At 50.5% G+C, this 25070-nt stretch overlaps 1 protein-coding gene across 1 annotated transcript; it reads right to left on the bottom strand.

Moving 5' to 3' along the window:
* Nucleotides 1-12054: 12054 nt before the first annotated feature.
* Nucleotides 12055-24984, bottom strand: DUSP4 (dual specificity phosphatase 4). The gene is given in 5 exon segments (XM_042934430.1): nt 12055-12850; nt 13486-13705; nt 14714-14769; nt 14772-14858; nt 24020-24984. Coding segments are annotated over 5 exon segments (1182 nt in total). The 5' UTR covers nt 24453-24984; the 3' UTR covers nt 12055-12464.
* Nucleotides 24985-25070: the final 86 nt, after the last annotated feature.

Raw genomic sequence — 25070 nt, forward strand, 5'->3', positions numbered from 1 at the left:
ATAGAAAATCAACTGATTTCTGTATGTTAATTTTGTATCCTGCGACGTCACTGAATTCATCCTAATAGTTCTTTGGCAGAGTCTTTCACAATGCCTTTTTAAAATTCAACACCAAAGACACGATCCACAGAAGAAAGAAGTTGATAAGCTAAACTTCATTAAAATTTTTTAAAAACCTCTTTGAAAGATACTGTGGAGAAAATGAGAAGACAAGCCACAGGCTGGGAAAAAATATTTGCAAGAGACACATCTGACAAGACGTACTCCTGTCCAAAGCACGCAAAGCATTCTTAAGAGTCAATATTAAGAAAATGAACGAGCGGAGTAAAACATAGGCCACAGATCTGAACAGACACCTCACCGGAGAAGGTGAACAGATGGCGAGGAAGCGTATGAAAAGACACTCCACATCGTTTGTCATTAGGTGAGCGCAAGCTAAAACAACAAGAAAACATGACACACGTAGAATGGCCGAGATCCCAGACGCGGACAAGAGCAAATGCTGCTGAGGATGTGGAGTGATGGGAACTCTCATCCATTGCTAGTGGGAGCACCAAACAGTACAGCCACTTGGAAAGACAGCTCGGCAACTGTCTCACAAAACTAAACACACTCTTTACCTACAGTCCGGGAATTGTACTCCTTGGTATCTACCCAAAGGAGTGGAAAAGCACGTCCACGCAAAACCCTGCACGCGGGTGCTTATGGCAGCTGTATTCATAACTGCCAAGATTGAAAGTGACCAAGATGTCCTTCAGCAGGCACACGGATAAATAAGCCGTGTCGCACCCAGACAATGGGATGTTATGCAGCACTGAAAAGAAACGGGCTACCAAGCCATGAGAAGATGTGGAGGAACCTTCTTACCACTAAGTGAAAGAAACCAATCTGAAAAGACCATTCCAACTACATGACATTCTGGGAAAGGCAAAACTATCGAGAGTTAAAAGACCAGTGAATGCCAGGGGTCAGGTGGGAAGAGAGGGATAAATAAGTGGAGCACAGAAAAGTTTTAGAGTAATGAAAATACTCTGTAGGATATCGTGATGCTGGACACGTGTCCCATTTGTCCAAACCCATGAAATGAACAACACCCAGGAGTGAACCCTCATGGAAACTATGGACATTGGCTGACTATGAGGTGTCAACGCAGGCTCATCCACTGTGACAACTGTGCCACTCTGATGGGAAATGCTGAAAATGGGGGGGGAAGCCACATGTGTGGGGACACAATGTATATGGCAAATCTCTGTACCTTCTAGTTTTGCTGTGAATCTAAAACTGCTGTTAAAAATTCAGTCTATTTTTAGAGAGAGAGATGAGGGATAGAAACATGTCCAAGCAAAGGATAGATGGATGATAGATAGATAGATAGATAGATAATAATAGATAATAGATAGATAGATAGATAGATAGATAATAGATAGATAGATAATAGATAATAGATAGATAATAATGATGATAGATAATGATAGATAGATAGATAGATAATGATGATAGATAGATAGATAGATAGATAGATAATAATAGATAATAGATAGATAGATAATAATAGATAGATAATAATAGATAATAGATAGATAATAATGATGATAGATAATAATGATAGATAGATAGATAGATAGATAGATAATGATGATAGATGATAGATGATAGACTTTCTCTTAGTGGAGACAGGAAACCTAGACATGCACATGAATAAATAAATATTAAATAAAATTTGTTAATTTTGACTTCATTCCTCCTTTGACTTCAAGGAGGTGAACAGTATAAACATATTAAAGAATCCTAGACTTTTAATTAATTTGAAACTTGGGAGAATGAAGGGGGAAAGCAAAAAAATTCTTGGTGTTTCCTCCACTTTGGACTCGGAGCCGGATTTTATAGACCGGTGCCCTGAAGCTGAGACCCAGGAAAACAGTGAGGGAAAGAGAGCACTAAGACAGATGAGCTCTTCTCCCACGGGCTCACCAGCACATACAGCACCAATCCGCACGATGCTCGCTTGGGCGGGCCTGGGGGCCCGGCCACAGGGCAAGCGGCTTTGTTCTCTGTCTACATAGCTGTTCAAGTAAGGCAGCATGGTATATACCCTGAAAGCAGGGACTCAAAGAGGTATTTGTTAAAAAAAAAACAAACTAAGCAAAGATAAATGACAAACGGGAAATGTTTTCAATTCATACTATAGACAAGGGATTAATCTCTTTCATACAGAAAGAGTTTGTGAAAATCTGTAAGCTAAACCAATCAGTTGTGAACACACAGTTCATAGTAAAAAATACAAATGATTCTTGAGTACATAAAAGTATCCAATCTCATAATAAAGAAACGCAAGTTAAAATAAGTAAATTAACGCAATTTACCTACCAGATTAACCCAGGAAGTTTTATGACAGTGTTAGTGAGTGTTTGGGTAAAAAAGCAGTGAGTGGGGGGCGAAATTACATAAATGTGAACACACACTTTCATGTACTTACTTGTATATGCATGGCAGATCTTCTGGGTAAATATGTAAAAATCTGACAACATTGGTAAACATGGGTAAACTGAGGGGCAAGGCAACATAGTTGAGAAGAAGACACTGTTGTATACACATCTGTATTTTCCAGATGTTGATCATCCGTGTGAATAAATTATATAAAGAACTAAAAATTAGGAGTGAATTGGGTTATTTATCTTAGACTTGGAGGGGTTTCCACAATATATTAAGGGAAGCAAGATACAGAACATTGCATATTATATGGTGTTGCTTTTTTAATGAAGCAACTATGAAATAAAATCCTTATATGTACTTACATATAGAGATACATGGTATATATACAATATATCATGATAGCATATAATTCAATACATTATATATGACTGAGCAGGGAGAGCTATGGAAGGACACATGATTGTGTACTATAGTTGTTTGCAGGGTCTGGTGGAAGGTGGGAGGTAAGTCAAAAAGTATTCTTTTTTTTCAATGTTTATTTTAAGAGGGTGCGAGCACGCACGCAAGCAGGGGAGGGGCACAGAGAGAGAGAGAGAGAGAGAGAATCCCAAGCAGGCTCCAAACTGTCAGCACGATCTCACGAATGACCTGAGCAGAGATCAAAAGATGTGGGTGCTTAACCGACTGAGCCACCCAGGCACCACACACAGTCGAAAAGTATTCTTTAACAATATGTCTGACATATCTCTGGAACACTGTGTGTGTGAGTGTGTGTGTGCATGCGCACGCACACGCACCTGCATCTGTCGAACACGGAAGAAACATCGCCCACAAGCCACAAGAAAAACAGAGCTATCATGACTCATCCATGAAATAGGACATCGAAGCACATGTATATTTGCATATATTTTGCACATATGTATATATCCATGCACGCATACCCGCACACATACATAAAAAACATTCACGGAATCTAAGGGTGGTAGCTTCAGAGATAAGGATGTCAGAAGGTTTTGTGCTGTTTAATTTTTTGCTGCATTTGAATTTTTCAATAAAGCCACTTTGCCATGGGAAGGAAAAAGGAATAATAATTTATAAAAGCTCCTGTAGCTCGGTAACTCAAGGCTCCTCTAAATTTAGAGTCTGATCTCTACGTGAATTGCTTTGATCTGTTTGGAAACTTAAAGCAGGTGCAGTCATCTTAGCGACGGCAGAAGCCATGATGGTGATGACAGTGTTGGTGTCTGATTCTGCCAGTGCCTCTGTTATTTTTGCCCGTTTGCTCAGAATGTTGGAAGCGCATGTGTTAAGCTGGAAGGTGGAAATGAAGACGACTGGGGGAAGGGTCTCTCTTTGCTTGTCTCTTGCTGTGTCTGCTCAAAGCAATGGATTAATTTTTTTTTTTAATGTTGATTTATGTTTGAGACAGAGAGAGACAGAGCATGAGCGGGGGAGGGGAAGAGAGAGAGGGAGACACAGAATCCAAAGCGGGCTCCAGGCTCAGAGCTGTCAGCACAGAGCCCGACGCGGGGCCGAAGTCGGACGCTCAACCGACTGAGCCACCCAGGCGCCCCTCAAAGCAATGGATTATACATTAAATGCAGTTACACTGTTGTAAACAAATACCCTGAATCAACATTTGGCCTAATTACAGAATTCAGCCTATACCGTGGGCACATTTCTATGACTTAATGGTCAGGTTTTCTCTGTGATCGAAAGATAAACCTCCAACTATTACTTAAAATTAAAAGAAGGGGGCACGGGGCGCCTGGGTGGTTCAGTTGGTTCAGAGTCTGACTTGACTTGGGCTCAGGCCACGATCTCACAGCTCGTGAGATTGAGCCCCACACGGGGCTCCATGCTGTCAGTGAGGAGCCTGCTTGGGATTCTCTTTCTGCCTCTCTGCTCCTTCCCTGCTTGTTCTCTCTCTCTCTCTCTCTCTCTCTCTCAAAATGAATAAACATTTTTTAAAGGTGAAGTAAAATGGTAGGTATGGACACGGGACATCTGCAGAGTGTACCGTTAAATGAAAAAGTAGGCTGTGGATCAACACGTGCAACCCCACCATCCCCTAGGGCAGGAGGGTCTGACCGCACAAAGACGTTTTCTCAATTCTACTGCTTTGTGTCTTTGCAACTCAAAAGAAGAGTGTGATTACTTGGTTTCTGTGTTCTGGCCCAGTGCCATCCCTGACCTTAGGGGCAGTTAGAGCAAATGGTGAGCTGATCAAATTGAGGGCAGGGCAAGAATAACAGAGAACAACAAGGGGGAAAATCCTGGCTTGACAGTATTATCCTGTCAAACGCACACATTTTACACAATGCGTAAATAAAAGTCTCAAACGGATCGTCCCGAATTGTTCATTTTGGTTATGGAAAGTAAAAGCAGTGGGATGTAGGGCAGAAATATTGAGAAGGAGAAACTTTCCATTTTCCTCATCTGTATTTGTGTTCTTTGAAATTTTTGGCAGTGAGCATATTTCCATATATTAATCATTGAACAGCTTTATTGGGATATAATTTATATGTCACAAAGTTACCCATTTTAGGTGTGCAATTCAGTGATTTTTTAGTAAGTTTACTAAATTTAAGAGTTCTGCAACACCCCATCCCCCCCCCCCCCCCCCCCCCCCCCCCCCCCCCGCCAAAATTGTTGACTCAAGTCAGCTTGGAACTCTGATGGGAGACACGCCTCAAGGTCAAGTTCAGTCTCTTCCCAATGAACTTCCCTAGGGCACCTCACCAGAGCCAGCTCCCTTGTCTATTATTGCTCTGTAAGGCTGGATTCCCTGCTTTCATGAGAGGTCCGGGCCCTGTTTCCAGACCGTCCCAGCTCCCTATTCTGTCTATGCTGATGACAGTGAGGTTCCCGGGACCTTGATGGGACCTTTGCTAATTACTGAGAGATAAAGCCCATGCCACTTAGACCCATGGATCCAGAGGCCGGACAACCTTTAGAGAGCAGATGGTCATGAAATCCCCAATCTCAAGGTAACAGACGACTTTTCTATAATGGCCTCTCCCCCTGAAGGCACATGTTGGAGAAACAGACCTTTTCCTTTTGTTTCCAGCCCCTTTCTGTGCCTCAGCCTGCCTACCCTCTCTCTCTCCTCTCTCCCAGGAAAAGGAGACCCATCTAACTGCTCAGAACTCAGGACAGCCATTTTCCACTGGGTGAGGTCCCTATGCCTCAAGGTGAACACATTTTCCTTGTTATTTCTCCTGCCACAAAGCCCTTCCCTTCTCTGCCAGCAACGAGGACGGTAAGTTGCAGTGGGCCTGGCTCTTTCAGGTTCATGAAGTACGAAGTTGCTGGTCTAAGCTGGGTTGTCTGACTCAGGTCTTGTGTAAGAGCCCATCGTTGGGAGGTGGCAGATGTGTGTCCATTTGGTGGCTGTTACTAGTAACCTCTTGGATGAAAATCCAGTCCAAACCTACCTACCCTCACGGCACTGTATGTGCCCCCAGAGACGCAGGGGAAGGAGTTTTCGCAAGGGCTCACGGGAATGTGTCTGTCCAGAGACCCCTGAGCTACCCTGGTCTGCCTGCCTCAACTGGCTGCCAGACACAATTTCAGTAGCTTTGTATTCTGCTGGAGGAAAACCCAGCACACTCTCTCTAGCCACTTGTTCTCCATCTCATGCACTGGGTTGGTCTCTACGCCCCGCCGTGCAGCGGGGAAGACACCTTGGGTGGACGCAGACGTAAAAAGGTGAACTCTCATGGTGAGGTGGGGGTCTTGAAATCAGTGGTTGCTTCACACCCTCCTACCTGCATTCCCTCCTGGGATTGTACTGTTCGAGCATGTCGTTTTTCGAAGAATGGATTTATCTTGTGATGTTTTCTGGATCAGAAGGGGCCATAGACAGTGTGCGTGGTGGCCGAAAGCTGTTTCAGTCCTGGGAGGAGATCTTAGATGATAAATGTCTCTTGGTTAGGAGCAAAACTTGAGTCTGAGGAGGCCTGACACTGCGTCAACCAAGTAGGGAGGAAGTGACTTCTGAAACCAGATCGTAAAAAGGGGTGTTGACTGGACCACTCGTCTCGTGAGAAATCTGACTGCCCTCAGGAGAGGGCGTGTGTTGGGGGTCCAAGTGACCGTCACAACTGAACTCTAGCTGAGAGCATCGCTGCCAGCCATTTGCGCCATTTTGGAGGCACGGCCTAACCACCTTCGGATGACAGCGGTGCAAGCTGGGACTGGGACCACCTGAGACACGCCGAGGGAGGACTGCTTAGCGGGGCCTTTCCCAAGTTTCTAATCTACAAATTCGTCAGCAAAATAAAGCGGTTATTGGTTTATACAAGGAAGCTCTTGGGGTAAGTTGTCATAGTAACAGTGACAGTAATCCGAAGTCAGGGTCTGGGGGTTGAATGGAAGGGGGAGGGTGGAAGAGACAAAGCTGTATCAGGGATTCCTGAGTGGTAAATCGGACATCACCTGTGGGAGTCTGTAGGGTCTCTGGCTCAGGAGGTCTTAGGTGGGCCCAAGAACCTCTATGTTTTAGATAATCTCCCACAGGAGAGGATATATATAATCCCCATCCCCCCACCTTGCCATTCTCTCCCATCCTGCCCATTTCTGCACATTAGTTCTCCAGGCGAAATCAGAATCATTTTCCCATGTTCCTTACAAATCCTGTAGGTGTTGTGAGATCACATTAAATGTATAACTTACAGGGGCACCTGGGTGGCTCAGGCGGTTGAGCGGCCGACTCCGGCTCAGGTCGTGATCTCGCCCTCAGTGAGAGTTCGAGCCCTGCGTCGGGCTCTGTGCTGACAGCTCAGAGCCTGGAGCCTGCTTCCGATTCTGTGTCTCCCTCCCTCTCTGCCCCTCCCCCACTCATGCTCTGTCTCTCTCTCTCTCTCAGAAATAAACATTTTTAAAAATGTATAATTTATAGAGAAATATTTTTTCCAGTATTAAGTCTGTTTATCTGAGAGCATAGTATGTCTTTTACTTTTTTCACGTGTTCTTAGAAACCCCTTGGTAGGGCTGTACTATGTCCATTATATAGGTCTTGCCTGTGTCTGGTAAAGTTTATTTTAGCCATTTCATCTTTTTTTTTTTTTCGAAGTCTATTTATTTATTTAGAGAAAAGCAGTGGGGGAGGGGCGGGGGGGCAGAGGAGCTGAAGCAGGCTCTGTGCTGTCAGCACAGAGCCCGACGTGGGGCTCAAACTCATGAACCATGAGGTCATGACCTGAGCCGACGTTGGATGCTTAACCCACTGAGCCACCCAGGTGCCCTGTAGGCATTTCATCTGTAAGTTATACTGTAAATGGGATCGACTACCATCTTACTGTTGATGGATATGTTCACATAGCAGCACCTATTGCTTTTTTCATGTTAATTTTACCATCAAGTGCTTACTGAATTTTCTTCTGATCATCTCTTAGTTGATTCTCCTGTGTTTTCCTGACACATATCCTCTGCAAACAATTTGGCTTCCCACTTTCCAAACTGTATGCCTCATTTTTATGGCTTCCTAATCACATTGGGTAGGGCTTCCAGAATATCAAATAAAAACGATAGAGTGGGAATGAGGTTTATTAATTGCTTTTGGTTTACAACTTGGGAAATCTGCACAAAGGAATCTGATAACAATCCGCAGATCAGCACTGGGGGACCGCCAATTTATAGAATTCTTTATCCAGGTATTTCTTCAATCTGGCCTTCAAACATGCTGGTAATTTCCATGATCCCAATGGAATATGAAGTCAGTAAACTTTCCTAAGATTCTGTGTGAGTCAGGCAGAACCTTTTATCAATGAGGAGGGGTGTCCCAGTGGTAGTGATGCCTTATACATTTTACTATAGCCCTAATCGCTTCCTGCTTAGGCAGTTTGATTGACTCCTCCCACCAAGGAGCCACCCTTTTTGCTTCATCCTGTGCTTGGCCCTAAGGAGATTCTCAGATGAAGGACACTCCCTGTCTCTTACTGTTCTTTTTTTTTTTTTTTTTTGAATGTTTATTTTTGAAGGAGAGACAGAGTGAGTGGGGGAGGGGCAGAGAGAGAGGGAGACACAGAATCCGAAGCAGGCTCCAGGCTCCGAGCTGTCAGCACAGAGCCCGATGCAGGGCTCGAACTCACAAACCGTGAAATCATGACCTGAGCCGAAGTCAGACACCCGCCCGACTGAGCCACCCAGGTGCTCCACCGTCGAATTCTTCCCGTAGGAGTGTGCCTAGAGAAATCAGGTTCTCAGAGATGCACGTCAGCTATACCATCACTGTTCTCAAGTGGTCATCAGGGAGAACAGTGGGGTCACTGATTTTACCAGCCAGTCTGCCTACCATGTTACTGTCAATGTCACTAAGCGCACATTAAGTGACCCAGTCCTTCCCTTCCCTTCCAAGTCATCCCAGCAGAGCAGTTTTCAAGGAGAGAATAAACCAGGCCAGAGGTGGTTGAAAATGTATTTATTTTTCTTCAAATGATCTTTTTCAAGCAATAAATAAAAACAGACATGTCAACTTTTCTAAAAAACAAAACCAAACAAAAAAGAAATCCCCTAAACTATATACATCCTACAGAAATACAAGCATATCAAACGTAGAAATGACATCACTCTGAAAGATGGGGCTATTTACAAAAGTTACAAGTATTGCATTGCTCTGTCTTGAAGAAGCCTCTTCCTCATATGACTCATAAGCTCTAAGAACAGGCAGGGTGCCCTTCGGGGACGGGGTTATCTTCAAGAGGTGAAACTCCCCATCTTTCTTGTTCGACAAGGAAAATGTAAGGAAAGACCCCAACGTCCAGACACTGTATTCAATTTGCCAACAACGTTCCACAGATCGGATGACTTTCGAGGAGCCTGAGAGGTGCCCCCTTCAGGAGGTCACATGCTCCTTGAGCTCCTGATAGAAACCATCTTGTCCCGCAGCCAGGCTGGGACGGGTGGCAAGACCCTGCTGAGCCAGTGACCAACCCCTGGCTGTAGTTTCTTCGGGACAAGCTAGTTCTGTGTCAGGAAGACTAGCCTTCCAGAAAGCAAGGCCATTTTCCCCATCTTGGCCGCACATGGGGCACACTTGGGGAGCTCAGAAACACACGGATGCCTCGGTCCCAGCTCCAGAAATCCTGGCCTAATTGCTCTGGGATAGCCTGGTAGCAAGGTTTTCAAAACTCCCCAGCTGATGCCGGCGGACAGTCAAGGTGAACCACCCCTTCCGTACTTTGGGCTCGGTGGCCAACTCCCGTCCCAATCAACCATCCTGCCTCCCTCTGTCCACTTTCCCACAGATGTTTGCATTTTTTTCTCATGGCACCCCAACCTTGTTGAAAACTCTGGAATCCAGTTCCAACAAGCACCTGAGCAAAATGGCCCCAGGAGGAAAGGACTGAGACTGTGAGCTCCCGGCCACCTGTTCGTGGCACTTTCAGCCTGGCGTGTCTCCATGGGAAAGTCAGGTGTGTTACCCTCAGCGATCCACAAACAACCTTGGTCACACAAGATTCTGGGAGCTGACAGCAACCCTTGGTCTCTAGAGGAGATCCAAGGTAGCCAACAGCATGGCTGATAATCGGTGAAAGTGGCAATATTTTCCGGCCATCGCAGAAAGTTTGCATCACCAGAAATCACTTCGTGGGAGAGAGGCCAATGGCAACCCACCTGACCATTTGAACTTCATTAGAGTTATGTCGAGTCATCAAAGAGGCTTCTGACGGCAGAATTATGACCACCTCCCCCAAATCCCCTCTTCCTATCAAGCCAATTTCCTATTTTTATTTCTGAGAGTTCTGGGACTCACGTTGTCATCAAGTACAAAGAAAATGGCTTTATAAATAGCAGTTTGACACAGTGACAGAAGACTTGAATTGGAAAGTGGGGGAAGACGTGTCTGGGGCTGGTCCTGAGCTCCGACTGTCCACATGGTTGGAATCCAGTCTGGGAAAACACAGGTTTCGGCGGATGTGCACTTGTTCTATAGAAAGTGAGTCTGTTCCAGGTTACTTTTCCTCCCCCTGCAACAGCCACCCTGCCCCCCAGGTCCATCTGCTGTTGGAACCCAGGGCTCCCTCAGCTGCAGAACCTTGTGGACCTCATTCACCACAAAACACAGAGCAACCTCCAGGAAGCAAGGAAAAAGTGGGAATGGCCAGCTGTGCCACCTCTAAATAGGTCCATTGTCCAGGCATCTTAACCCCTCCACACCTCACCCCTATTCAGCCAAGCAGCTCCTAGGGAATGAGGGAGCCTTTGGCTTTTCTAAAAACAGGAAGCGGGAACTCTGGCCTCACCCAAAGACAGGGCTTGACAAAGGCAGGATGAGTGATGCCAACACAGGTTCATGTTTATGGAAGGAAATGTAATGAACCTGGTCCTGTCTGGGATGCCAGGATAAGAAAGAGCATTCCAACACGATTCTGACATCGAGGCTTGAAGTTATTTACGGATGAGCAAGAATATTCATTTAGATCTAGACTCACAAGGGGCTAAAGAACAAAAAAACAAAAGAACAAAGAACAAAAAAACAACCAAAAAATAAACATGCTCTCATTTCTAGACAAGTTTGCAAATACCTCTAAGCTGGCACTCAGTAACAACACTGTTCCACACTACCACAATTGAAGTAACATGTAGCTTCCCTCCTCCCTCCCCCCAAGCCCAACCCACACACAACATCCTTCTCCCTCAAAAAGCCTTACCTCCGTTTGGAAAGGCCCCTTCAAATGGCATTATCCCAAGAATGGATTCCAAAATGGCACCCGAGCACCCACGGTGCCCATTCCAGGAGCCCAGCAGCCAGCTCCCAAGCAAAGGGTCTGCCCAGATCCTCACACACACTCTTCCATCCTAGACCTGAAACATGGTGTCCATTCCCCTCTTTTTATTCAAATAAGGGCCTTTAAAAAATATTCACCTAAGCCGGGGAATTTTAAGAAGGCAAGAATTTGTTGACGTACTTCTACTCTCACAGGACTCACATCACGTCTGGCTCTAGCTAGCTGGGTTCCCCAATGGTCCGGCCCAGTGATTCCCTGGAGGAAAATCTCCACTGCGCCCAATTTTTCAGGAGCACCTTATACAACATGGCATTTATCACAGATGATTTGCAAGTCCTCAGGCAGGTCTGTGAGAACATGCTCCCGCCAACTGGATCACCGATCCTCAGAAAGAAAAGACTGTACTGTCGGGATGTAAAGCCACTTTAGTGTTCCATGTGCCCAGGAACCAGCCTCAAAAGTCATCAAACAGCAGTCCTTACCTTCCTTCCACCTGCCACCCCACCCTGCCTGCTTCTCAGTGGCAACCAATCCCAGGTGTCTATCCCGCCACCTTGTCCACACCTGGGAGATGCCATTTCCCTTCTAACTGCTTCGACATTTGCACGCTATTGTGCTCCACTGCGGGACATCGACAGAAACATATCCAAAATTCACTGTCACTAGACTCCTTGTACTTACATACTCTGAGGAAATTCTTAATAAATACTTTTATTTATTACGAAGTGTAATTATTCACCTGTTGGTGACTTCAAAAGGAAAACCACGTCCTATAAGATTTCGTCAAAGAACATAAACAAAACATCGACCAAAAAACAAAAACAACCAAAAAAAAAAAAAGCTGTTACAAGAACAAAAAAAGGACGAAGCACACAGAACCAGGCACTTCTGGCAAACTTGTTTTCTTTTTGTCCCTTTCCCACTCCCACCCGCCTCCCCCCCCCACCTTAATAAAACTGGGTGGGCACATTTGCCAGGATCTGTGGGTTTCCTAACTTCAAGCCTTACCGCTTAAAAAAATGAGGTAAGAAATTCCTATCTGAAAAGTAACAGACACACAAACCAAACCAAGGTCTTCCCTGCCCGCTGAGGCAGCCGCAGCCGTTATTGCTCTAGGTTGGAGTGTTTTGTTTGCTCGTAGTAGGTGTATTCGAAGTCCTTATTGCCATTCTAGCTGGCCCCAGGCTGGCCCAGGAGGAGCAAAGGGGGAGGAGCTTGGCCGCCTGCTCCCCACGCTGGTCAGTCCCCGCGGGGCCGGCGGGCTCGCGGGGTGGGGGTGGGGGGCTCCGAGTGGCCCTAGCAGCTGGGGGACGTGGTGATGGGGCTGTGCAGGTAGGGCAGGCTGTTGGGGGCCGAGTGCACGCCCACCGACACCGGGAAGCTGAAGACAAACTGCGAGGTGGGGGTGGGGGTGGCCTTGCCCCGCTCCCGCAGGGGCCCCGAGGGGCTGGCGGCCTCCACGGCGCAGGACGTGGCCAGCACCTGCGACTCGAACTGCAGCAGCTGCCCCATGAAGCTGAAGTTGGGCGAGATGATGCTCCGCCGCTGCTTGACGAACTCGAAGGCCTCCTCCAGCCTCACCCGCTTCTTCATCATCAGGTAGGCCAGGCAGATGGTGGCCGAGCGCGAGATGCCCGCCTGGCAGTGCACCAGCACCCGGCCGCGGCAGTCCTTCACGGCATCTGGGGCAGAGAGCGCCACGCGGTTAGTGCCCTGCGCGCGCGGTCCCCAGGCTTCACCAGATGGCAGGTGCGGGCAGCGCCGCGGGGGGAGGGGTGGGGAGGGGAAGAGTGTTGGGGGAGGGGCACTCCGGGTCAAGGAATAACGTTGGCGGCCGAGGAGGGGGAGGAGGAAGCCCACCGCAAAGGACTCTAGGATTCCTTCCACCCATTCTGGGCTATTTTTTTGAGACTGATCCAAACAAATGCACTAAGCTTGGGAAAAATGCATGGTAAAGCCGGTTAAATCCCAACATACCTTCAAGGATTTCCATGTGCAGGAACAAAAACACTGGCCCAGTTCTCCCTTTATTTGTTTCCTCCCCATCCCCAAAGCCTTATCATCTAGACATCTGGAGCCACGCACGGAAAACGTTATTGCCTAGATAAGCTAACGGCCCGGCTGGGGAGTCTCTCTTCCTATCCCCACCCAACACAGCATCCAGGCAGTGAGCCTTCCTCAGAGGCACAGGGGAAACGGGCACAGCCCGGCGACCGCGCCCCTTCGGTCCCTCCTTCTGCAGGCAAGTACCCGTGGTTCCCTCACAACCTCCCGCACTTGGCCTGCACCCTGCACCACACCACCAGAGCCAACCTACCGATGTACTCAATGGCTTCCATGAACCAGGAACTGATGTCTGCCTTGTGGTTGTCTTCCACGGGAATGCACTTATACTGATAGTAGCCTTCAAAGTGGTTCGGGCAATCGGAGGAGACATTCAACAGGGCCGTGATCCCCAGCGCGTCCAGCATGTCCCTCCGGGCAGCGTGGTAGGCACTGCCGAGGTAGAGGAAGGGAAGGATCTCCACAGGACCCCCCTGCGCCAGAAAGAGAGGGCAGAGTGCCCCCAACATCGTGAGTGTAAGGCCCCCAGGAAAATGGCCGGGTGCTTGGGACGGGCGGGGGGGTACCTGGGCGAGGTGGGCTTTCACAGGCCCAGGGGAGAACACCTGTGGACACAGCCCTTCCGGGTCTCCCCTTAGCCTGCGGGGGCTCCTGGCGGGACACCAGGCCCGGTGGGCTTCTCTAGCCTTTACGCTCCGCTCTGCTGTGAGCGGCAAAGCCAGGACAGGTCAAGGCTCGTGGGCCCCACCTGCCGGTTCAAGCAACCCTCCTCCCCCTCGATAAATAAAGTGGCAGACACAACACCGGCCTTGCCACACCACTTGGGACACGAATCTACCCCTAACTCAGCGCCAGGCTGTCTGTTGTGGGGTCGGGGGGCTTATTTCCCTGGGCACATTAGAAATGTATGCTGTTTTGGCCTCACAGACAAGAGGCGGGATCTATGAGGAAATGTGGGCTGCAATTCGTGACGTTTTCCGAGTCAGACCAACTCAAATGGTCTGGGATCTGACAGCAGACTTGCTGGACCCTATGAATCCACTCCTTCTCCATCTAAGTGCAAAGGCTGGTAAGACACAGAGCAGCTTAAGCCGGTTTTCTTGGGGGAGGGTTGGCCAACCATTTATGTCCATTGGGCGTTTGCAATTGGCTTGTACACGGCAGGGTGGCCTGGCTCTTTCTACACAGCAGCCCACATGCGCTGGCTTCAGCAATCCCCGCGTGTCCGCATGTGAAGTTAGAGGCAAAGTCAGAAAGTTAGGTCTTTGTATGTTTCCAAATGAGGGTAATAAGAGGGAAGGAAGAAACAAATAGACCCTCCCTAACACTGCACCCCAGTACTCGGGGTTCACTCCATTCTCCCCAAATTGAGGCACTGGATCCAAAGCCTCTGAAAAGCAGAACTCTGAAAATAAGCCCCCTTGCCCCCGCCTCACCCCCTCCCATTGCCCCTTTCCCCCAGGCTCTGGGCCCGGGTCTACCTGGTCGTGCAGCGGGGTTCCGCAGGAGCCACAGCCCACGTCCAAGGACTCAGCAGTGCTGGGGGAACAGCAGGTGGGATGGTTGCCAGGGCCTTCGTTTTGGAACAGAATTCTGGGTACTCGGAAGAAAACCTCTCATAGCCACCTGTAAAAGAGAAAGACGTTGGTGTTAATAGAGTCACGAAGCCGGCAAAACCCCAGAGAAGTACTTGAATCCCACTCCTGGACTGAGGAGAACGGCTGGGAAGCTGGGAACGGCCGGATCTACATTGGCCACCAGGTGGCGCTGTGGGCCCAGAGATCACGGCTATGGAGCCTTCAGAGAGCCGCATTTGGCCAGGGCTGCATCCTGAAGGCTGGAAGGGAAGTTTTAGGATCAAGACTTAGGTTTGGGAGGCAGATACAGAAAGGACGACGTGCAGGGGATATGCAGAAGGGACTTTCCACGGCAGCTTCTTGGGGTGATGACAAAGCATGGAAGACTGGCCATTGTGTGTTTCCAGGAGCCCCGAGGCAGTCTGGTGCTGGGCCTTGGGGCCTGCAAAGATGTCTGTCATCCCCCACCTCCAGTCCTGCCTTTGGAGAGGTTCTGCAATGTGGGAGAGAAGGAAAAAAAATTTACCCTGGCAGCAGCCCTTCTGGATCTCAGCAACAGAACAGATGCCAATCGCCCAGCCTCATGAACAGCTGTTCATCAGCAAGGGGCCAAAATAAGAGGAAACGGGCTTAAATATAAATCCCTCTTGCTACATACAGGTTTGGGGCAAGGCAGGATTTCCTGACCTGCGAGTTGCTAAGCTCTGGAATGGTTATCTGTGGGATCGTCTTCCGGGGAAGGGAGGTCTTTTAAGTAAAAAGAGATAAAGGGCCGACTTCTCTGGAATAGTGTTAGTGCCAAGCCGAAAAGCTCCTGCTGGCTGGCGGAGGGCAGAGAGGCAGGAGAGGGGCAGGAAACACTAGAAGAGAAACGCTTGGTCAGTATCCGATTTACTCTCAGTTCTGGGACTTTGCTTTGCGAGTAACTTAGCATCCACGGTCCTTGTGTGGCCCTGCTTGTATTTTTATCTTGCAGTTTCCATAGGACCCGAAACATATTACAAATTCATTCAGGAGAGCCTACAGGTTGTGAAGCGACCACTGTAACGGACCCATTCAACCAACAGTCCCGAATGTAGCTAGCACCGTTAAATCCTGACGCGTAAGCGGCATGGTGTCACGGGTTCCTAGAGACATTCATGGTAACCTTCCGACATGCAGACATGTGACAGTCAATCACTTGCCCAGATCCCAGCCCTAGAAAATTCTGCTTTGCAGAAGAAGGGAATGCTTCTTCGCCACATCATAAGGCTTACAGAACAGGGTATACATTTTTTCCTCTCTGTTCCCCTCCATTCCCTCCCTCGGGATATAAATGGGGATCTCTCTGGTCACAGGCCCGGCTCCTGCTGAGTCACAATAACCAGCTTCCCCCGGAGGAGAGGGCCCAGTACTGGCAGCTTCGGGCGCGTTGGTGGCCTTAATGGTCATCTCAGCACAGGGGCACCCCTCCTTCCCATTAGCACCCCCTTTTCTTTACAAGGCTACAAACATTGCTGCCCCAAATGCAGTGAATCATAATGAGGGAAGATGGCTCTTCCAGCGAATGTCTTTAGCTCAAGTTCCTAAGGTAGAACTCTGGGAAACTTCCTTAAATGTTCCCCTTTGAAAGGCAGAAAGGGAAGTGAATCAATCAACAAACCATTGTTGAACACCTATATATAAAGCCATTAGCTGTTACTCTATGTATTTCTATAGGATTTAAAGACTTTTAAGTAAAATGATTTCCTGTGTTTATTACGTAATTTGAGCTGTTCAAATATGCTGTTTTCAAAGCTATGGAAGACATGGGCGGTGCGCTCCCAAAGCTTGTCACCCAGACAGGCAGACTAGCGGTGCCCCCCTGAAAGCGAGTGCTGGAGACACAGGAGCGCCAGAGCCAGGCTGTGAGGTCACCGAGGAGGAGCACCCCCCCACACACACACCAAAGGGCAGCGGAAGTAGGAGGAGCCTCAGAGTGGTCAACACACAATGTCCTTCCCATTGCTGAGAAGGTGCGGGACAGGGCACCAGACTGAAAAGGCCTGCGTTGAATCCCAACCTGGTCAAGTCATCAAGCTGTGCGGCCTGGGGCTGTCATCGAACCTCTCTGAGCCTCTCCCTCACTTGTAAAGTGTGATGAGACATCCGCACCTGGCATCCTCTGAGGACTGATTGGAACAGCCAGTGCTCTGCACCTGGCCTCGGGGAGGCACCTAACGAAGACTTCCTTTTCTGGCACTTACAAGGGGACTCCAGCATTACGGGCAATTTCCCAGACTCTGGACAGCCCTCTCCTCCTGGGCTTTACTTATTTTTCCAGTCACAGTCTTGAGATCTGGTAGTTAGACAGCAGAAGGGCTGAGTTCACTGTCTGAGTTCCAGGACCTTTCCCCATAGGGGACATTTGCTGCCTCCAGGTCGATCCTCCGTCAGCCCCGCAGGTGGCACAGCACCCACAGCCCAGAAGGCTCCCAAGCTGGCCGATGCCCTCAGGGTGTGGCAGGCAGGGGGGGAGCAGCCAACTGGGAGGGACAGAGGTGACCCGGGGGGTCAGGCCAGGCTTGAAGGGGGGCCATTTGTCATCCGCACCACCCCCAAGCCTCTCATAACAGGGCAGAGAGGGTGGGAGAAGGCAGCATTAGAGTGGAGCAGAAACAGGATTACTGAGGTCCATTCCCTTTGGCAGCTCTTTAAAGAACAAGCAGAAAGGAACCAAGTGAACAAGCAGATTTGCCTGAGGGACTGGAGTGTCCCAGGCAGGCAGCCGTGGAAGGGATTCTCCCTCCTGAGCTGTCGCTAGCTCTGGAGGGTCTGTGGCTGACCGTTATGAAGAGTTGCACCCAAGGAGCTCCTTCCTGCGGGTGGAGAGCGGCACCGGGCTGGGACCTCGGCTGCGCGCAGCATGGATGGACAGCCCCAGAGCACGCAGGCGGGGTGGCAGGCGGGGTGGCAGGGACGGAAGGCTGCAAGTGAGGAACCACCCACGTCCACACTCCACAAGACCAGCACGTCCACGCCGGGTATCGGCTCCACGTTACTAAAAGGGATAGAGGAAATGCTCACTATGTGCCAGGTTCTTCCCAAGCAGCAGTCCTTGAGGGGTGACTGGCCCCAGTTTTACAGATGAGGAAACTGAGGCACAGGGCAACCTCAGGTAAGGGCAGTGCCAGCGTTCAGGCCACTGGCCTCGAAGCCACCTGCTAGTCTGGCCACCGGGAGCCGACCCTGCTGTGTGCCCATCTCTGCCTTCCTGGTGGTCCTTCTCCCGGGGGAGGCACAGACTGCTGGTTTCATCCCATTGAAGACACATGTAGAAACAGAAAGGATCTGGACACTCGTGACATTTCACCAAACTCCGCGTCTAAACGGTGTTTTTCAAACTACAGGTTGCCACTAAAGAGTCATGACTAGCACTCTTTATTTAAGGAAACACAACAGGATAGAAACGTCTAGAATCCACTGCATTTAAAGAAGGTAGAAGTTCATGGGCCTCTGGTTTCAGGTGTATCTGTATCCCTACGGGGTCACGATGCAAGGATTTCAGACTGTTATCATCTTTAACTTCTGATACTCTGCGATTCTAAATGTCACAAACTTCTCTGCAAAGCAGGTGTCTAAGATCTGCATTTCTAGCTTCTGAATGCAGTTTCATGACACATACACCAATGACTTTCCGCCTGTTTTGTGTAGCTCCAATTGGATGTAATTCCATAACAGATATTCTGACTAATTTTGACCTGTTTTTCCCATGTTCTTAATAATAGACTTTCTGGGGGCGCCTGGGTGGCTCAGTCGGTTGAGCGTCCGACTTCGGCTCAGGTCATGATCTCGCGGTCCGTGAGTTCGAGCCCCACATCGGGCTCTGTGCTGACAGCTCAGAGCCTGGAGCCTGTTTCAGATTCTGTGTCTCCCTCTCTCTCTGCCCCTCCCCTGTTCATGCTCTGTCTCTCCCTGTCTCAAAAATAAATAAAACGTGGGGCGCCTGGGTGGCTCAGTTGGTTGAGTGTCCGACTTCAGCTCAGGTCATGATCTCACAGTCCATGAGTTCAAGCCCTGCGTCAGGCTCTGTGCTGACAGCTCAGAGCCTGGAGCCTGCTTCAGATTCTATGTCTCCCTCTCTCTCTGACCCTCCCCTGCTCATGCTCTGTCTCTCTCTGTCTCAAAAATAAATAAAAACATTAAAAAATAAATAAATAAATAAATAAATAAATAAATAAATAAAACGTTAGGAAAAAAAATTAAAGAAAAAATAATAGACTTTCTGGTCTTAAAGCTCTCATTTTCTCATCTTAATTTTGAAACGTGAGAGTCTAGAGGGAAGAAAAGGAATATAATACCCCCCCAACTTTTTTTGAGGGATAATCACATCCATAGCTAGCTGAACTCCACGCTCTTTTTCTCATACAAAGCAAGACAACTGTCACAGCTTACTGAAAAGGATGACCCACTGTCCACACGTCCATGCAGGGCTGCGATGTGCGCATAACAGTGCTCTAGAAAGGACAGGCTGGTGCAGTGCCGATCACATCACCACAGTAGGACTCTTCGTGGGGTCTGTGATGGGGAAGCCAGTCATTTGGTGGGGACAGTGGTCACAGATCTTAATATGGCTGTCGCTCTTCCAGTCACCCTCTCTCAAACACTCAGAATGTCACCCGTTCACAGACAGGGGCTTGCTCTCCTGGGACTTCATTATCAGTACGAGCCAAACGCTGCCCAGCAAGAAAGTCTGGGGTCATTTGACTTTGAGAACTCCCGTTGATGCGGGTGTTAACTTAGTAAGCACCCACGTAAACGCTGAGCAGTGCTGAAGATTTACCTAAGTGAGCTTCCCACCCTGGGACCCCACACACAGACCTGCGCGTCCTGGGCCAGCTGGCTGACACTTAATGCCACCCTGGAGCTGGAGCTGGTTCACGGTCCCTCCCAGTCCTTCTGGGCTATCTGCTACATTCAGCAAGCTGGCTGGTGCTGCCTTCCGCTGGAGAGTGAACTTTTCTTCCTGTCAAACTTCCTTTGTTAGGCGGCAACTGCCTCCCAGTAAGGAAACTGGCTATCTGGTTTCAGATGTTCTGATTTTTTAAAGGAATTTTTTGGCTCCTTGGAAAAGCCACCTTCCCTCAGTTCCCAGTGTAGCCCGTCTCTCCTATAAGCCCTCAGGACAAGCCCAAGGGACCTGTGATAGGCTTCCTAGTGATAGGGTTTTCACTTTCAATTGATACCTGCGCCCGCCCGGTCTTCTGTTACTTTTGTTGATTGGAAATATCCAGGTCGAAGGAGTTTGCTTCGCTCGGGGTCATTCTTTAAAGAATGACAACAGAGGTGAGAGATTAGCTCTAAGGCCTGCCATTGTGTGTAATTCTAATGCTCTCAATCCTTGGCTGGCACGGGCATTGTATCATATTTATAAGAAGAAAGGCCAGTCCGTTTCTCTTTGGGTCAAAAGGTGTGCAACCTCATCCCCCCCCAACCCCCCCGCCGGGGTTTGCTGTCTGCTGCCACTGACCTCCTGGGGGACTAGGATGGGCCAGGAAAATGGAGACAGAGAGAGACAAGACCCAGCTCAGCTGCTGGCTGAGCGCTCCCCCCACTCCGTCATTGGCCTTGGGGGCTGTTTCCTACAGAAAGTGTAATGTCAGTCTGTAGGATCAGGCCTTAGGACTACAGTGTATGTGAGTCCCAACCTGGAGGGAGAAGCTATCTAATTGACATCTAATTGATCGTCCCACTGCCTCAAGACAGGGCCAGGACAACTTTTAAATCAGAACTTAAAAAACGGACAAAAGTCATGAGCTGAGATGAATTTGAGACAGGAGAAAAGTAAGGTATTAGGGTAAGAAAATGCCCTTTTTGTCCTTCTCTAATGATCAGGGTCTAAAACCCTCATCTGAGGAGCTATCAAGGAAAGAAAGGGAGTTCAAATGAGTTGTGTATTCTAATGAAATCTGAAAAGCTGAAATTTCTAAACTTTCCCCCAAAATGCCTTACAGGACTTTAAATAAAATGAGCTTAAAGTTGGGGGGTGGGGGTGGGGGGGGGGAAGATTTGCCCCAATGGGAATCTTCTACTAGCAAAAAGACCAGAGAGTGTAGTGATTTAAGGTTATCGTTCTTAGCAAAACTTGGGATAACATTTAGGGAATGTAAAGGCCAGGCAGCATTTTATTGGTATTAAGTAACATTTACTCTTAACTACGAATTCTTGCATGTGGTATTAGTTAACCACCTGCAGTTAACTCATTTCTACCAACGCATGTCCACGTGGCAGAAATAGAAAACTCAGATTATTAAACACAATTAGTTGGTAGAATTAGATAGCCTTTGGCTGGAAAGGATAATATAACTTCCGAAAATATTCTGTTTTTCTGTTCCTGTAGGTTGGCAGAGAACAGTCGGGTCTGGCCACTTTTCCTTTCACATTCCCCACCACATGTGCAATGAGATATATAGAAAGTCCCATTAGATGGAAATTAAAATGAACAACTCCGATGGGAACCAAATTACCCAACACTGAATCAATTTAGGCATTTACTAAAGATAATCTAAGGGGCTTTTCCTCCCCAGTTTCCCATTAGTTCTCCGCCCCCAGAGTGCCCTTCCATGAACCCACATTTTCTCCATTTTACTGGCTTCTCCACTAGAACTTAGGAGGCATGGCTGTCCTCTTCCAGCGGTGTGGGAGCAGACACTTCCCGGTTCTCCCTCAACTCACTAGGGATGCCTTTTCATTACAGGGCCAAGGGAAGGAAGGGGAACGGTGTTAATTAATACTTCCTCTGCTTAGCACACATATGAAAAGAAGCCAGGTTAATAGCATACGACCCTGTGAACCTGGAAGCTTCTACCATCACTACAGAACAAGCCCCTCACCACCACCACCACCACTGAATTTTAGGCTGCTGCTTCCAAAGCAGGCTCCTTTCCCTTAGAAGACACAGCTGTTCAGCTGAGTGTACTGGCTACTCCCTCTGGCCTGTTCCAGAAGAGGCATTAGTTCAACCTGCCGCCCAGGCCTAGATACTAAAGAATATCGACTTTGAGAAGGGGAAGGTCGGCCTCCCCACCACCCCAGGTCAGACAATAGGAAGCAGTACAGGGCCCCATAGGAAAGAGCCGTTAGATGGCTCCTTTTCCTCCCTCCAGGGACCTCGCCAACGACCAGGGAACTGTCATTTTACCCAGAGGCTTCTGCCCTACTCAGTCTTTAACATTAGCCTCGCGCCCAGCAGCCTAACTGATCTGGCTCTGGGCTCTCCCCTGCGGGTCCAGGGAGGTGCCACCAGCGGGAGGAGGAAACCTTAAAAGCACGCCTCCCTCCCAGGGGCTTAAGCGTCCTGGAGCCCGGAAGCCCAGGGGTCAAGGTCCCCGACCGAGCTGCTGCTCTAGGGCGATCCCCTACGGGTTTCTTCCAGGAAGAAAAACAAAACAAAACGCAGCCAGCCTCCACGTGGATCTGCACCACCTCGAGAAGAGCCCTGGCTTCCGAGCCCGCGAAGGAAGGCACAGGCTCGGGCTCTCCATCAGGAGGGATCCAGTGCAGCGCGGCTCGGAGTGCAGCCCGTGCCACCCGAAAGGGCTATCTCCCGGGAGAAATTTCTCCCATTGTCGCCATGGACGCCGGCACCAGGCAGGGGAGGGGAGGCGCGCTCAGCATTCCGGACCCCCACATTGGCACGGGTGGAAGCCGGACGTGCGTCTGCCGGGCGCTCCGGGCACAGCTCGGCCCCCAGGCAGGCGAGGCCGCCGAGTCCCAGGAGCCCGGCTCGCCGGTCCTTCCGGTGCCACTCCTTCCCGGCACTTTCTCTTAAAGCGCTTTGGGGAGAAAAAAGGAAGATTAGGCTGGATCGGAGGTGCAAAAGGCAGCTCTCACAGAGAAAGAAATATCAGCAAAATCGCCTTAGTAGTTCAACCAAAGGTCAACAGCAGCATTTCCCCAGCAGCTGACAGGTCAAATGGCCAGGAAACAACTGCCGAGAACAAAGCCCCCCGCTGTTCGGCAGGGGCGAACCCGGCTCGGCGGCACTGAGCAGTTTTGTTGTGCTTTTTGGAAAGGGCGGTGGGGAGAGGTTTCCGCCCCTCCTCCCTCCACCACCTCCCTTCCTCCGGGGCGAGCAGGTCCGGAGGGGAAAGAAAGGAGGGAGGAGGCGAAGGACGCCGGCAGGGAAAGGAGCGGCTCTTTGAAGGCCAGGGTCTGAAACGCCTCTCGGGTTCGGAGGGGAGGACCGGACGCGGGCGAAAGAATGCGCGGAATGCGGCAGTAGGAAGACGGGGCGCAGCGCGGCAGGGGCGCCCCTACCCACACCCCGTCCTGACGGCTCTCGCACCCGAGGAACGTCAGGGACCGGCACCCGACGAGGCCCGGCAGGTGCGGCCGGGGCACCGTCCCTCCAGTTACTTAGCACGCGGTCCTTTGGGGGTTTCTGACTTCCAGATTTGACCAGAACTCCCGTCCCCGAAGAGTTTCTCCAGGTTTCACTTAAGTCAAGCACGCGCTAACAAGACAGTCGAGAACCCCGTCTGAACAAAAGGTCGTACTTCTCCGCGGCCTGAATTTAAGGGGCACGTTCGCGTCTCGCGTTCCCCGAAACTCAGTCCTCCCGCCCCTCCCCCCTCCCCCGCTCCCGGAGCTGGGGTCTAGCCCGAGGCGGGAGAAGTTGGCCACCTTCCAGGCGGAGCTCGGAGTTGGGCAGCAGATAGCTCCACGCAATGTCCGCAACCCGATCTTCCTTTCTGCATTTACCAAGCCGATCCCACCTCGGCGCTCGCCCTTCTTCACCGTATTCCCCACCTCTCGGGTTCAAGGGGTCGGACTCAGTGCAGGGCCCGAGCACGCCAAAACGACAGGCTTGACCTTCCGCACCCGCACACTAGCACCGGGAGCACCTCCCTGGACTATATATGGGTGGGCAACGCAGTGGAGCCGCTACGCCTAAGAGACCTGACGGTTAGTGAGCGTAAATAAATGCAGTCTCCAGGAAGAGTACCGACTTGCAGGTGACAGAGGAAACGCACCTTCACCGTCTCTGAGGACTTCAGGCGCTCGCACTTGCACACAAACGCACGAAAACCTTGCAAACCCATGCAAAACAGCACGCACAAAGGAGTACCTGGGTACCCACGCAGCCACGAGTCCCTCCAGGCACTTACTTCTTCCCTTGCCCACTAAGGCGCAGGCCGCCAAGCCCCGCGACACCTACCCTCCAGCTCGCGCCCCGGCGCCAGAGTTTACCTTTGAGCAGGCAGATGTCGGTGCGCTCGGCGTTGCGGCGCAGCGCCTGCACTACCAGCGACACGGTGCTGTCTTCGCGGAGGCTCTCCGCGCGCGGGCTGCGCTCGTCGTAGACTATGACCGCCGAGTAGAGGCCGGAGCGCAGGCGGGCGCGCACCTCCTCCTCCGCGGGCAGGATCTGCTCCAGGCTCACCGAGCCCTTGGCCCGCCGCCGCACGATGGTGTTGCAGCGCACGTTGACCGAGCCTCGGATGTAGCCCGCGCTGTGCGCCAGGAACGGTCTGCAGTCCAGGAGCAGGCACTTGCCGCCGCTCAGCAGCCCAAAGGCGCCGTGGCTGCCGCTGCCGCCCGCGCCGCCGCCGTTCTCTTCCCGGTTCATCAGCCTTTTGAGCACGCTGCAGTCCATCTCCCGCAGCTCCTCCACCGTCACCATGGTCGCCGGGAACCGCGGCTGCTGGGCACGCGAGGAGGAGGCGAAGGGGACCCGGGCCAGTTGGGCTGCAGGAGGGGACAAGCGGGGGCTAAAGGAAGCGCGTGCAGAAGTGGCCGCAAACTTGGCCCCCACGGCCTCCCACGGGCGAGCCTCTTCTCCCCGGTCCCCTTCCTCCAGCAGTCTCGCGGTTACATAGCAGTCCGAGCGGCCTCGGGCACCGGGCGGCACCGCGCGCGGTGCTGAGGGGAAGGTGAAGGGAAGTGTGTTTATGGGAGAGAGAACCACCGGGGCTCCCTTCTGTTGCTGCCTCTATTGTATTTTGCCCGTTGTGCCGCTGCCGCCGTAGCCGCCACCGGCGCTGCCGTTCGGGCCGCTGCCGCTCGCCACCGACAGCCGGAGCTCCGCGCACTGCCCCAGCCAGAGTTTCCTCTTTAGCTTGTAGATGTATTAATGCTCCTCTGCACTCCCCCGGGAGCGGGCAGATTCATTACTACCTCGAGAGGCCCCGCCCCTTGCCATTCTGGGCCTCGCGCCCTCCCCCCCGCCCCCCGCGCCGGCTCCCCGCCCCGCGCCTGCTCCCTCGGCCCCGCCTGCCCCTCCCCTGCCCCCTCCCCTGCG

This window comes from Panthera leo, chromosome B1 (assembly GCF_018350215.1).
Source record: "Panthera leo isolate Ple1 chromosome B1, P.leo_Ple1_pat1.1, whole genome shotgun sequence".
Taxonomy (NCBI): domain Eukaryota; kingdom Metazoa; phylum Chordata; class Mammalia; order Carnivora; family Felidae; genus Panthera; species Panthera leo.